The sequence below is a fragment of the Anser anser genome (assembly GCF_964211835.1).
Source record: "Anser anser genome assembly, chromosome: 8".
In the NCBI taxonomy this organism is placed as follows: Eukaryota; Metazoa; Chordata; class Aves; order Anseriformes; family Anatidae; genus Anser; species Anser anser.
In genome coordinates, this window is record NC_139728.1 from 15672617 (window position 1) to 15684945 (window position 12329).

Below are 12329 nucleotides of genomic sequence, written 5' to 3' on the forward strand. Positions count from 1 at the left end.
AGAACAAAACGTGACTGAAGACCCGAGCTATTTCAGTACACCCCAGTATGTTCTTGCAACTCTGTTTACAGGAAACGTCTTCTTTGGAAGAGATGCTGTAAGAAACAGGAGAGCATCTTCCTAAATGTATTGATTTCTGTTGTTCTTATTAACCAAAACCTTGCTCAGTAGGAGAGATTTTTAACCACAGCAATTAATTTGTTAAAGCTACACATTGCACTGACTGACAGGGTTTATTCTTAAGACAGTGAAGAAGGATGCACGTGTAGATGTGGCTTGTTGCCTTTTCCCTTTATCACATGGAAGTGCCTAATCAACGTGAAAAACAGAACTCTTTTTTTTTTTTTTTTTACTAGGCAAGGCAACCATGCGAGCCCCTCTCTTCCCATAGCAGCGCTGCCCTCCCCGCTGCCCTGCGTAGGCAGCAGCTGCCGGGCCGGGTGAGGATCTGCAGTGTGCGTATCGCATGGGCCGGTCTCACAGGGAGCTGTCTGCAGCAGTAACTGTCAGGAGAGGCTTTCTACTGAATTATTCAGAGCTGTCAACTAGAAGCCAGTCTAGGGTGAGATGAGACTGCAGCATTCATTTCAGTTTAGTTTAGACTGAGACCAAATTAGGGGTATATTAATTTTCACTGTTGCATAGGCAATCATAGCTCCTTTGGTACATCAGGACCTTCAATTTCACCAGGTCCTGGTGCGCTCTTGTCCAAAAAACCTTGGTGAAATATTTGTCAAAGGTCTCTTCACACCACAATGTAGATACTACTAGTCACCAAAGTCTGTCTGCACACAAATACTTGGCAACTCACATCCCATTCTTTCCCGCTTTGCTAGTTTTTGAGCCCTCAAATTTGGTTTTGGAAAGACACATTGCAGGGTCAGAAGTTACACTCAGTGAGTTTCATGGCTTAGCCATAAAAGACTGTGCTCAAAACATGGCAATTAGTCCATGCGGCTGTCCTGGTAAGCAATAATCATAAAAATAAATATTGGGAGAGGATGAAAAGTAAATAGGAGAGTTACACTGAGCTGTCGGGGAAGGGCTGCACTCTGGGGGAAGCAGCTGGCTTGTTTTTTATCCTGGTTTTCTAAATTATGTGTCTTACTCCTGTTTCTAAGTTTACCATCCATAGAGGATGGCTGAAGTTTAACTGGCTTTTCCCTCTCTAACTCCTTTTGCCACAGAAGTTTCCGTAGGCGGAAAAAAAAAATCCTTCCAGATTCCACTGAGCAGCCTCAAACTCAGCAGCCTCTTCCACAGCCCCGTGGGGAACCACGGCCGCACCGCACCCCACAGCAGGAGCTTTGGCTTCTGCCACTGCCTTGGCCGCAGAGGCTGTGTCCCATCTGGGCAGCACAGCTCTCTCTGCTTTGGGTGGGAAAAGCTTTAGAAATAGTCTTGTGGCTACTGGTTTTGCTGTTTTTTCACTGGTTTGCTGACACATGCTGCTGCGTGGATTTGATGTGGTGCAAACCCTGGTTGAGAGTGCAATTAGCTGGGGACGTTGGCTTTGTATGGGCATAGCACTGGGAGATCATCAGCTCTGGAAACAAAAGAGTTTGTGGGCAGCCCAGTTTTGTTTTAGCCTAGTGGTACTCAGGGGTATTTATTTCCTCTGTTCCTCTGGGAGCTTCAGAACCATGGCTGCTATTTACAGGCTGATGAAGCTCAGCACCGTGTGTGTACGCGCTTCCTGGGTTTTTCCGCTTGCCCCGAGTGCCTGAGGCATCGCAGGTATGTTGTATATCTGACCAGCATGGCAGGTTTTTCTTCACGAGAAAGAAGAAAAAGAAAAAAATAAGTGTCCTCAAATTTCATAGGCCTTGGAACAAATCCAAGCAGTGTGTCTGCATGACTGACTTTTGCAATTAAAATTATTCTGTGGGAGTTAATCTGAGGATGATCAAAGACTGTAGTTGATGGTTCTTGTTTGTTGGTACAAATATGGTCCTTTTTGCTGGCTGAAGACTGGAGGCAAAGGTGTTGGTTAGCAGGGGCACTTGCTGGACTTGTTGGAGGAGAAAGCACACAGGGTGGCTTCAGCCTCCTCAGCTCCCCCCTTGCACTGCAGCTGCTGAGCACAGCCAGGAGAGAACTGACCGCTTGCTTGATGGGGAATTTGCAGCCCGCTCAGCATGGCTGTGGACTTGAGCAGGGTGCTGGCAGGCTCCCAGGATGAATTAGTGAGGACGAATTAAGCAGGAGTGTTTCTGAAAATCCAGCCATGAAGCTTCTAGAGGGGGTTGAAAGAGTTGTATTCAGGGTCCCTGTTTCTTAAGGATGAGATTTATCTGGTTTTCGGATTTGCTTTCACTTGTATTTATAACTGGTGTCAAAGACTTCTCAGACCACATCTTTTCTGTTTCTCTTGGCTGTTTCCCAATCACTTTGGGTTTTCATCTGATATTCATCTGATATTTCATCTGATATTCAGTCAAGGTTTACAGGTAGAGGAGGATTATAGCACCAAAAGCAGCTATACCAAATGCTGTTCTTGCTTCAGAATAAGTATGGTCTTTTGCCTTGGCATTTAAGTCTCTTTCTAAATGGTGTAGTAGGCCTTTTGACTTGTTTTACTCTTCGGGATTATCTGTGCCTTTGGGATTATATTATGCCGGCAGAACATAAATCTCATCTTCATTAACTGTTTCAGGTGTTCATGTGAGAAAATCATATTCCATTTATCTTCCAGCTATAGAAATAATTTAACTGGACATTCAGATTACAAGAAAAGCAAGATTTTCTTTCTAATAATTTCATTGTCAGTTGTTCTAGCATTGAGGATGCTTGAACTGCCTAAACAAAGACTCCAATTAGTAAAAAAGTAGCCTTTTGTCAAGCGCTGGCTTGGGGTGCAATATCTGAATTGCTATTTGCTCTCCGGCTAAGTCCGCTTTGATGGTTTAGCTCGTGCATGATCCCAGCACAGAAAAACAGGCCACGGGAGCAGCAAAAAGACGAACCCCGGAGTCGTCTGCAGGCACCACCCGCAGCCCTCTGAGAGATTTCAAAGTGCTCACCGAAAACAGAAGGCTGCTTTGTGGATGTGGGCTCCCGTGATGATTTCTGGTTAGTTTGCCAGACCCTTTGGAGTCTTTGGCTACATGGAAAAATGGTGAATGAGCTCGTTGTTGCCTTTTCCACAAGCACTGGCCCTCCAGCACCAACCCGACTGTTGTTACAGCACGACGCTGCTGCCACGCACAGGCAGAGCACCTGAAGGGAGGCTCACACAGGAGGACGGAGCACAGGGGAGGTTTTGTTTCAGTGGACATCGTACCAGTTTCCCTGGAGAAGTGGGCTAGCACCAGCCCTGCTAGAGGAGAGCATGAATACCAAAATAGCACAGCATCTATTTTCCTTTCAGCACAACACAACTCCCATCATGGCTATTAATAGTAGTTATGCCTGCAAAGAGGGGTCAGGCCAAATCCCTTGGTAGGTAAATGGCTTAAATGATAGTTCACCCCTTTGCTGGTAGCAGCTTCTAAGATCAGTGAAATATTTGGAAGTGCGACAAGTGCCATTTTCTGGGAGAGCCACTGAGTCATTCCCAGATTTCACGTCCTGGCTCCCCAGGGTTTCTGGAAACAAATGGTGAGTATTTTTCTCCTGATGTTTTTGACTTTCACATGCCAGGAAGTGACAGGAAAGACTGACTAATTTTTTTTGAGTCTCATCAAGACTTTGTCTACACCAGGGAGATGGCTCAGGACATGAGAGGAATACTGTTTTCCATCCCACTCAGTGCAGCGTATCGGAGCCAAGGGCGGTGCCAATAGTTTGATGGAGATCGCTTGAGCTCTGAGGAGCTGCGGACACGGCCAGACACCCCCAGCCCTGCCAACACCGCTTGTGATCCTGACCTTATGTTCTAGTTTGAGGGTGAAAGGGCCTATTTTTTCCTTTCTGTTAATTTTAAGGAGATAAATATAGCCAGTGAAGTGACCTCTTAGTCCCATGGAAATCTTTGAGTTTAAAGCCGAGAATGTGAATTTTAGCAGTAGCTCTTATTTTATTTATAGACTGGTCATTGTATTGCTTAGCATGAGGTGATGTTGTGTGACACAAGCATAGTTAATTAACACTAGGTCAGCTACCTTTGCAGAACAATGACAGAAGCCTTAACTTCCCTAAAAAACCTCTGTTCTAAAAAAAAAAAAAAAAAGTATGTTAAAACATGACTGAATATAGTCTTTAATAAGGTTTCCCAAATACGTATTTTTGTTTAAAGGGATGCTAACTAATTCTGGCCCTATTGACCTTGCTGGAGTTCAGTGTCAGCTTTTACTGTGACACTGATATAACTCCCAGCAGGTCAGAATCAGGCCTGAAATGTACAGAAATGCTTGCTAAAATGTGTTTTGTGAAACAAAACAGTGCTCAGGGTTATGAAGGCTGGCCCAGTAAAGGGAGCATGAGCAAAGCTGGGACCACAGAAGTGAACTTGGGGATGGTGGGGAAAGGGAAAGAGCTGGTCTCCAGGGCTGCAAATCCAGAAGGGGGTTATGGAAGGAGGGTCCACAAGATAGCAAAAGGATCTTAATCTTATACAGTTCCTCCAGTGGTGCTGCAGCAACCCTTGTGAAGGGAGCATCCATAACAAGGATTGCTGTCAGTTGTGTGTTTTATCAGAGAGGAGTCAAACTGTGGGCAGAGAGCGGCTTTGCAGTGAACCAGGTGGCCTTATTTTTTCAATTTCAACTGACTGGAAGGAGCAGCTTTTTGTGCTTTCATGAAATCTATGAAATTTTTGTGGAGAGGCCACGCAGGCAGCCAGGCTGCGATGATGGTTTCACAGAACATGCTCCTTCGTAAGGTTTGACACAGGTAGAGGGATGGAAACAGCTAGACTGTGCAGGTCCGTGGTACAATATTTAATATTTTTCCTTTATGAGTATAATGAGTTTAGATTGTATTTTTAAATAATTGCACAACAGATGCGGGTTCAGTTTCTCAGAGACACTTTCTTTAGCAGGTGAAAATCAAAAGTCTGCTACTTCTTATTGATGTGTACAGCACCCAGCCTGACAGGGCTCTGATCAGGCTGTGCGGGTGCTGTTGTAGAGCAAATCAAGTGAAGGAAAACAGAGGCATGAACTGTGCTTTTATCACCCAAGATGTAAGCCACAGGCAACAAGGAGAGATGGTCATCTATAAGAATTATTTTTCCCGTAACAGCAGCTCTGAGAAGGACCTGAATGAGAAGTACTGACCGAAAATAGTCCATGATATAAAATTGGCTCGAAATTGAAACCCTTCCTAGCACTGTCCAAAGCTTTTTATTTTCCCTGGGGTGACTGCAGAACTAATAGGACACGTGTTCGTTAGTCTGCAGGAGGTTATTGTAATGAATAATAATGGATGTGACAGCAACCTGAGGTAACTCAATGACTCTGAAGCTGCTTCCCAGCTCTCCCATGCTTGGCTTTTGTCCTCTCCAATTTCTGCCTTCTGCCACCCGTGCCGTCAGCCTTACACACGGAAGAATGAAAACGAATATACTGGGACATCAGTTTATGGAAAAAAAAAAACACACACAAAAAATGGAAAATTAAACTGCAAACTAGACTTAGGAAGGACTTTACTTAAGGGTCAGAGAGTGGTGGAGCACACTTACAATGGCTTCTTGGAGGGTCAAGCTTTTCCCTTAACCTCAGTCAAGAAAGATCTGAAAGCATGTCCATGTGCTACTGAAAAGTTTGGTAACTCCTTTCAAGAAAGTTACAATGATGTATTCAGGAGTAGAAGGATGAAATAAAACCAATAAAGATCACCAGGTCACAGAGCAGTTGAGGTTGGAGATACCTCCAGGAGGTTCTGGAGATCCAGCCCTGCTGTTCAAATCACGATCAGCTGGAGCAGGTTGCCCAGACCATGTCCGGACAGTGCTTGAATACCTCCATGGATGGAGACTCCGCAACCTCTGCTTGCCATCAGGCATTTTTTGGTAGGACAGGATTGATGTGCTGAAGTATGCAATTGAGTTTTACCCATGGTGTACTCTTGGTTTGGCACCTGAAAACCACTCGTAGCCTCTGACAGTCTTTCCCTGGGGGCAAGTCCAAATTAACCTGCATTCCTGCTAGGCTGTCTTGTCGAGGAGGAGAGAACAGCAATCATGTTCACTGTACATCAGATTTACTCTTTGTCTGCTTTTTATCGCATTTGTCTCTTACAATAGTTTTAGTACTTTTGTTTTATAAAATAGGAACTGTAACCTTTAGTTGCACTGAGGTGCATGGCTTTTGCTTTTAGCATGCAATTACTGCTAGTTCATATAAGCAAAAGGCAGCTTTGCTACTGAACGGCTGTTTGCTGCCCCTCTGGGTAACTCCTGCTAATCACATGGTGGGAGTCTTGTCAGGCTGCCTTGCCTGTAGCAGTACCTCAAAGGCACTGTTGTCAGAGAGCACTGTGATGTCCTGGAGCTTTAGATTTAATTTATGACTCCACAAGAGCCCTGGTCATAATCTTTTATACAGAGGGAAGCACAAAGTGTATTTGCCAGATCATCTGAAATAATTTTACTCGCAAGGCAAAATCTGCTTCTGTTTCCCCTGGAAAAAGCAAGAGCAGTTTTACCTGACTTTGGATTCACCCCAAAGCTGCTGCAGAGAACTTGGCCCAGACATACATGATCCTGGGCTGCAGCCGGACACAGGAGGCCCCTGGTCCACCTCCAAGGGCCGGTGCATCCTGTTTTGCTTTTCAGCAGGAATAAGGAGGTTTGGGGGAGCTGGTGCTCTCAGCAGTGTGTGGAGCTGCCAGCACAGCCTCAGCAGGTCAGGAAGGTGCAGAGATGTATGAGGACAGACAGTGGAAACCAGAACTATTCAGGGACTCTTGTCAGAGAAAGCAATAAGAACTACTGATTTTTCCCAGGCTGAGCCCACGAGGGGACTTTGCAGCTTAGTAGATGCCTGCTGAGACACCATCAAGTGTGGGCAGTGATGTGGGAGGGGAACAAGAGTCTTCTTGAGGGTACCAGAAGGAAGACTGGTGCTAGACTGCACATATCTGGTCATGCACAGCCTGGAGCATATGCTACATGCATACAGTGTCCTTTTACCTTCAGAGAGGGACAGTGTCGCCATCCATCACCTTTCGAGGTGGCTGTGCAAAATGGGGGGATGTTCCTGGTGAAGGAGATTGGACCAGCTGGGTACTGCTTTGATGCTTTCACTCTTTGCTTTGATGCTTTCACACAAGGAACCTGGGTGAGAAAGAAGGAAGGTAGCCAGGAAGTTCAATTTGTATGGATTTTGAATGGATTCCTGTGTTCAGGCTGGCAGTCCTATTTATTCTGGACTTCAATTTCTGTGGGAAGAAAAACATTTGGTTCTGCAATACCTTTGAATAGTACTTTATCTCCTGAGTGGTGGTTTTTTGTTGTCTTTTTTTTTTTTTTTTTTTTTTTAGATAGGAGGGAGTTCTGTTCTCATAAATGACATGCATCATTATAAACATGGATTGAAGTTTCATATGTTATGGAAATGCTCCCTGCTCTGAGCCCTCACCTACAATACACAGAAAGCATGATATGCAATTCCTGCTAGACTGCCAGCAGAAATGCACTTTTGAGTCATCACAAAATTAAGCTTTGAGCAAAGGCTGGAGGGTTTGATTCCTGAAAAAAAAAAAAAAAAAAAATCAGCTGTGGAATTGAGCCTGCTCAGTTTTTTCATTAGAGTCAAATTCTAAGTCAATGGTACTCTTGAAAGGTTGAAAGGTACCCAAATTAAAGGCTGAATATACAAATTTCTAAAAATACCTGATATTTTCAAATAAATAACCAAGTTCTGCATTAACAGTCAAAAACTATTGAGCAGTGTCCTTGTCTGGTACAACCACCCGCCCCCTGCAATTTAAGTGTGTTGACTTTAGATGGATACCACAGGTCCTTTTCAAAACACAGCTTGCTGTGATTCCCTAAAAGTTTAAATAGGCTTGAGATTGCTGTTCTTGTCTTCTGGAGACAGAAACTCAGCACAAAATGTACCAGCTTGGGATGTACCAAATTAGGTTTGTATCAAAAAAAAATATGCTACTTGCTTCTATGACAACACTGGAGATGTACAAGAAATAACACACTATGCATCCCACACATTAAAGAGATGAAAGTCCCTGCTATCCTGAAGTGACCATAAAAAATTCTCTGGGACTTAAAGGTTTAATGTTCCTTGTTCGTGTGTTTGCGTGACTAAGGTTTCTTGGTGCAGAGCATAGACTGTTCAGGAACTGGCACACTGAGCCTGCTGTAACTTCTGTGACAGGCTAATGTCTGCCACCATCACCCTCCATAGGGAGTCTTGAGGTGACTGTAGCTGTGGTGCCTCCAATCTACATTTTAAGAGCCCTCAAATATAGGGAGGCTGGGAGAAGTGACCTGGCAGCTGAGGAGGGCTGGAAGCAGCCCTGTCTCGCTGTTCTAGTTGCATGGGGAAGACAATCTTCCATTCTGACGAGAGTATTACTTATCAGTGGTCTGGTGCGACAGAGTTTAAATAGTGTCTCTGCCAAATATGGTCCTACAACTAAGGTCCGACTGCTTGACTTTCTCACCTGGAATATGGAGTCAGAAGTTTCATGCTTTTTCTTTTTTTCTCCATAAGGTAGCCTTGAAGATAAACTAGCTTGCTTGAACTTTGCATACTTCAAAAATATTGTAAGGGTGAGGAGAACGTGACGTAGGAGTTCTGTGCCCACCAAAAGCTATGGTTTAAGCCTGGCTTTTTGCAAAAACTGTCTGTATTTTTCTAACTTCTTCAGGTGATCTTGACATGAGGCAATATGTCACTTTTGCCTCAACAGCACGTGCTACAGACCCCCAACATCCAGCAGCCCTCTTGGGGCTTTCCCACCTTGTGTGCCGTGTAGGAGATGGAGCTGGCTGAGATGGAAGGTACGGAGATGAGGTTCCCAGGCTGCTTGGACCAGGAAATCCTGCAGGGGTACGCAAGGCAAGACAGACTCGAGGTGCTGCAGGGCAGCCCTAGGCCAGCTCCAGCTGGACTCCATGCTCCCCCTGCCTGCAGGCCCGGGGGCTCCCCTGAAGCTCAGACCAGTCACGGTGGGCCCAGGCTTCGCAGTGCCTGACACGGCCTCAGCTGCTCACCAGAGGGCAGCGGGAAGGGGCACAAGGCAGGAGGTGAGGGCACCTATGCTGACCCATTGCACCTAGGACGAGGTGACAGGGCTGGGTGGCCACAGCAGCAGGTGCCTGACAGCCCCACCATCATTCGGAGCGGCAGGTGCAGGCTGAGATCAACGCAAGAGGGACAGACAGTGTGTCAGGAGTAGCAGGAACCAGGCACAACCCATGGCATAGCTCAGCCATGGCTTGGGAGCTGAAGCCTGAGCCAAAGCATGGCTCTTAGCAGATGGTACATGGCCCAGGTGAGGCTGATCAGGGCAAGCGAGGTTCGTTAATGCCCTCTGTGCCCTGCTAATTGCTCCCTCCCACCTGTGGAGGAGCAGAGGATAACTCCCAAGTGTAACGGGACTCCTAAGCTACAGACGTGCTCGCGCGTGCACACACACACAGACAGACAGACAGATACGAGAGTGGCTTCATTGGGCTGGCTTCTCGTTATGCTCTGCTGCAGCCTTCCAGGAGCTCTCAAAGTGGGGAGGTTTGAAGGTAATGTGCTTAATCAGTTTTCTGCTCAGTCTGTGTAGTAACATGGAGGTTTCGTTTGCTGTCGCTTCTGTATCTTTACCTTAGTTTTCCTCCTCTGACTTCACTTGAGCCAGCAGGAGCAGTGGAAGAACCTTCCTTATTAATTACAGCTCATAATTGTGAGCTTGGCAGCTGGTGGATCAGCAAAGATGAAATCATTTGTGTTCCTGTCTGCACAAGACTAAAAGCAATGCAGAGGAGGTAGCTTTAATTAAAACCAACTGCCATAGATCATAAAGCAGTCTTATCAACTCGCAGGCGCAGCATGCCGTGCTCCAGAGAGCGCCGGACTGTGGGAAATGGAGATGGCCCACAGCACGAATGGTAATAACTAAGCGTAGGCAAGGAGCTTTGGCATTTACTGCAGAGCAAATCTACCAACCCTGCTTCTTGCTTTCTCTCGTGAGAGAGGCCTTTCAGCCCAGCCTACTCCATGCTGCCACTGTCGGCACCGCATGACACAAGTCCGTGCTTTTGGGATCACACTGCGAGGCTTGTCTGTTTGCCCTGGCTGACAGTGTAGCGTAGAAAGCGGTGACCATTATACGTGGTTAATGGTTTGTGTGAGTCCTGGAGGCTCAGCCACTCCCAGCCTAGTGTGTTCGACCATGTGGGGTAGGTCTGAAACTCTTTCAGACTCTTGCTGCTTGTGCACTGAATGACCTTGGATATTAGAAGTGGTACACAAATATTAGTTATAGAGCGCAAAGTTTACAGAGGTGCTGTGATTGAACTGGAAGATAGTATCCAATAGTGTAAGGCAATCCATTGAAATCACTTTTTAAAAAGGTGAGGGATCACATTTTATGCAAAGCTTTTGTCTTTTTATGTGCTTCAGGCTAAGCCAGGCTGAAGGCCTACACTGCTTCTGGACATGGATTTACATCACTGAGATCTGACTGATGCTCAGTGGAGCTCAGACTGGAAGTATGCCTTTGGTTTTCATTAGAGAACTGAATTTGCTGAAAACAGCTAGATGTATTATTCATTAATATCTCCTGTAAAAGTCACAGACCAGCTTTTCCTGGACCACATTCAATGAAACAGATTTAAGTGTAGTATGGCTAAGGGGTTGAAAAGCTTGTGTGAAGCTTATGTTAGCTATGCGCAAAGAAGCTCATGAAAGTCCCAACCCACAAGAGACTACAGAATTACTAACTTTGCTACCTCCAAGAATTCAAAAATCATGAGTCAGGCCTCAGTCATAACTTTTTTTTTAAATACAGAGAAACCTCAGGGTCTTTATTTGCTTACTGGCTTCTGAACACTGAGTTCTTGTTCTCAAACATTCAGGCCCTCATAGTTGTGGAAAGAAATCTATTTCTAAATGAAAAGCCAGATTCTCTTGCAATAGCAGCATAATAGAAGCCAATTTTTAACTGCAAGGTTTTTTTTGTTGTTTTGTTTTGTGTTTTTTTTTTTGAACTGAACATTTCTGCACTCTTATGCTACCACCTAAAATGTTGCTTCTTATTTGGACTTGTGCATAATACAGGTTATCAGCACTGACATTAGGCACTGATCGCAGTTTTTAAAATCTTGCCAAACTGAGCCTTCCAAACCAAGGCCAGCATGTCCAAAGGAGGAGCTGCATGAATGTCTCTGAATGATGGCTATAAAAAAGGTTATTTCTTTCCAGATCTTGCACAAAACTGTGCCTTCAATAGGGGCAGAGCAGCTGCCCCTGCATAGAGTTGTCCTCTGCTTTTTCCTTGGGATGACACTAAGTGGTTATTTTAATCCTAGGGCTGAACTGCTGCCAAACTTTATTTAAAAATATATATAAGGGAAGGCAAGCGTGCAAGTCATGGGAAACTTCCGGGTACATTTTAGCCATGTTAGTAATGCTACATGTGTTTCCGTTTACAATTCACTCCTCCATTCCTCAAACCTGATACTTCTGACTTATCCCTCTGCTCTGTCACAAGTGTGGTGGGGAACAGCCACAGCAAGCACGTTGAATGCAGGAACACAGGGACCGTGCTTTACTGGTGTGTTGAGTGAGGCGTTGGATTAGCTGTAGCAGGGGAAAGCAGGTGCCAGCACACACACGGGTTTCAAGACTTCAAATGCAGTGAAAGTTGCTTAACAGAAACCATCCAGGCTTCTGTTCTTCCCTTCACTCTGCAAGGCAACATCAAGAAGGGAAGTGTTTCAAAATTCATCTGTTTCTGTGAGATGCTGCCCTTAAATGTCCTTAATTATGGAAAATTTCGGGTTGCAAAGAGCCTTCTGGAGAAGGTACATTGCACTCATCTAGACCTGATGTTGAACCATGTTCATCAGCTGTCGCAGTTGCATTTAACCATCAAACACTGTTTCAAAGCTGATCTCTTGGAACTTTCTCTATGTTGAGGAAACTGTACATCTCTAAACCAGCGTGAGCTGTGCTTCTTCCTGCTCTCGCCAGGGTTTGGTGTTCAGTACTGAGGTGCTGAAACCAAGGTTTCAGGTTTCATCAAAAACACTTAACAGTGCTTTGGTGAACTGCCCTAGCACCTTAACACTTAATCTCTCCCACTGGCAACTGTTGCTATTTATCAGTGCAAACTGTGTGCCCCTTCCTGGGGCATGTCCCTCTTGGGCAGCCTGGTGGGATGGGGACAGTTGACTGAAAAATGGAGTTGGAGCTAAATCTCTGCAC

The 12329-nt window shown here is 45.3% G+C and overlaps 1 protein-coding gene across 4 annotated transcripts in view; it reads left to right on the forward strand.

Moving 5' to 3' along the window:
* COLGALT2 (collagen beta(1-O)galactosyltransferase 2) overlaps positions 1–12329 on the forward strand; it is a 154614-nt gene that overhangs the window by 27895 nt on the left and 114390 nt on the right. The window contains exon 1 of one of the 4 annotated variants that reach the window (XM_083847103.1): positions 9528–9646. The exons of 2 other annotated variants lie outside the window; for them this stretch is intronic. In XM_083847103.1, the coding sequence (XP_083703229.1) occupies positions 9598–9646 (49 nt within the window). In that variant the 5' untranslated portion in view covers positions 9528–9597. Of the gene's footprint in view, positions 1–9527; positions 9647–12329 lie in introns of those variants that run through there. One more of the 4 variants, XM_083847107.1, reaches the window with a different exon arrangement.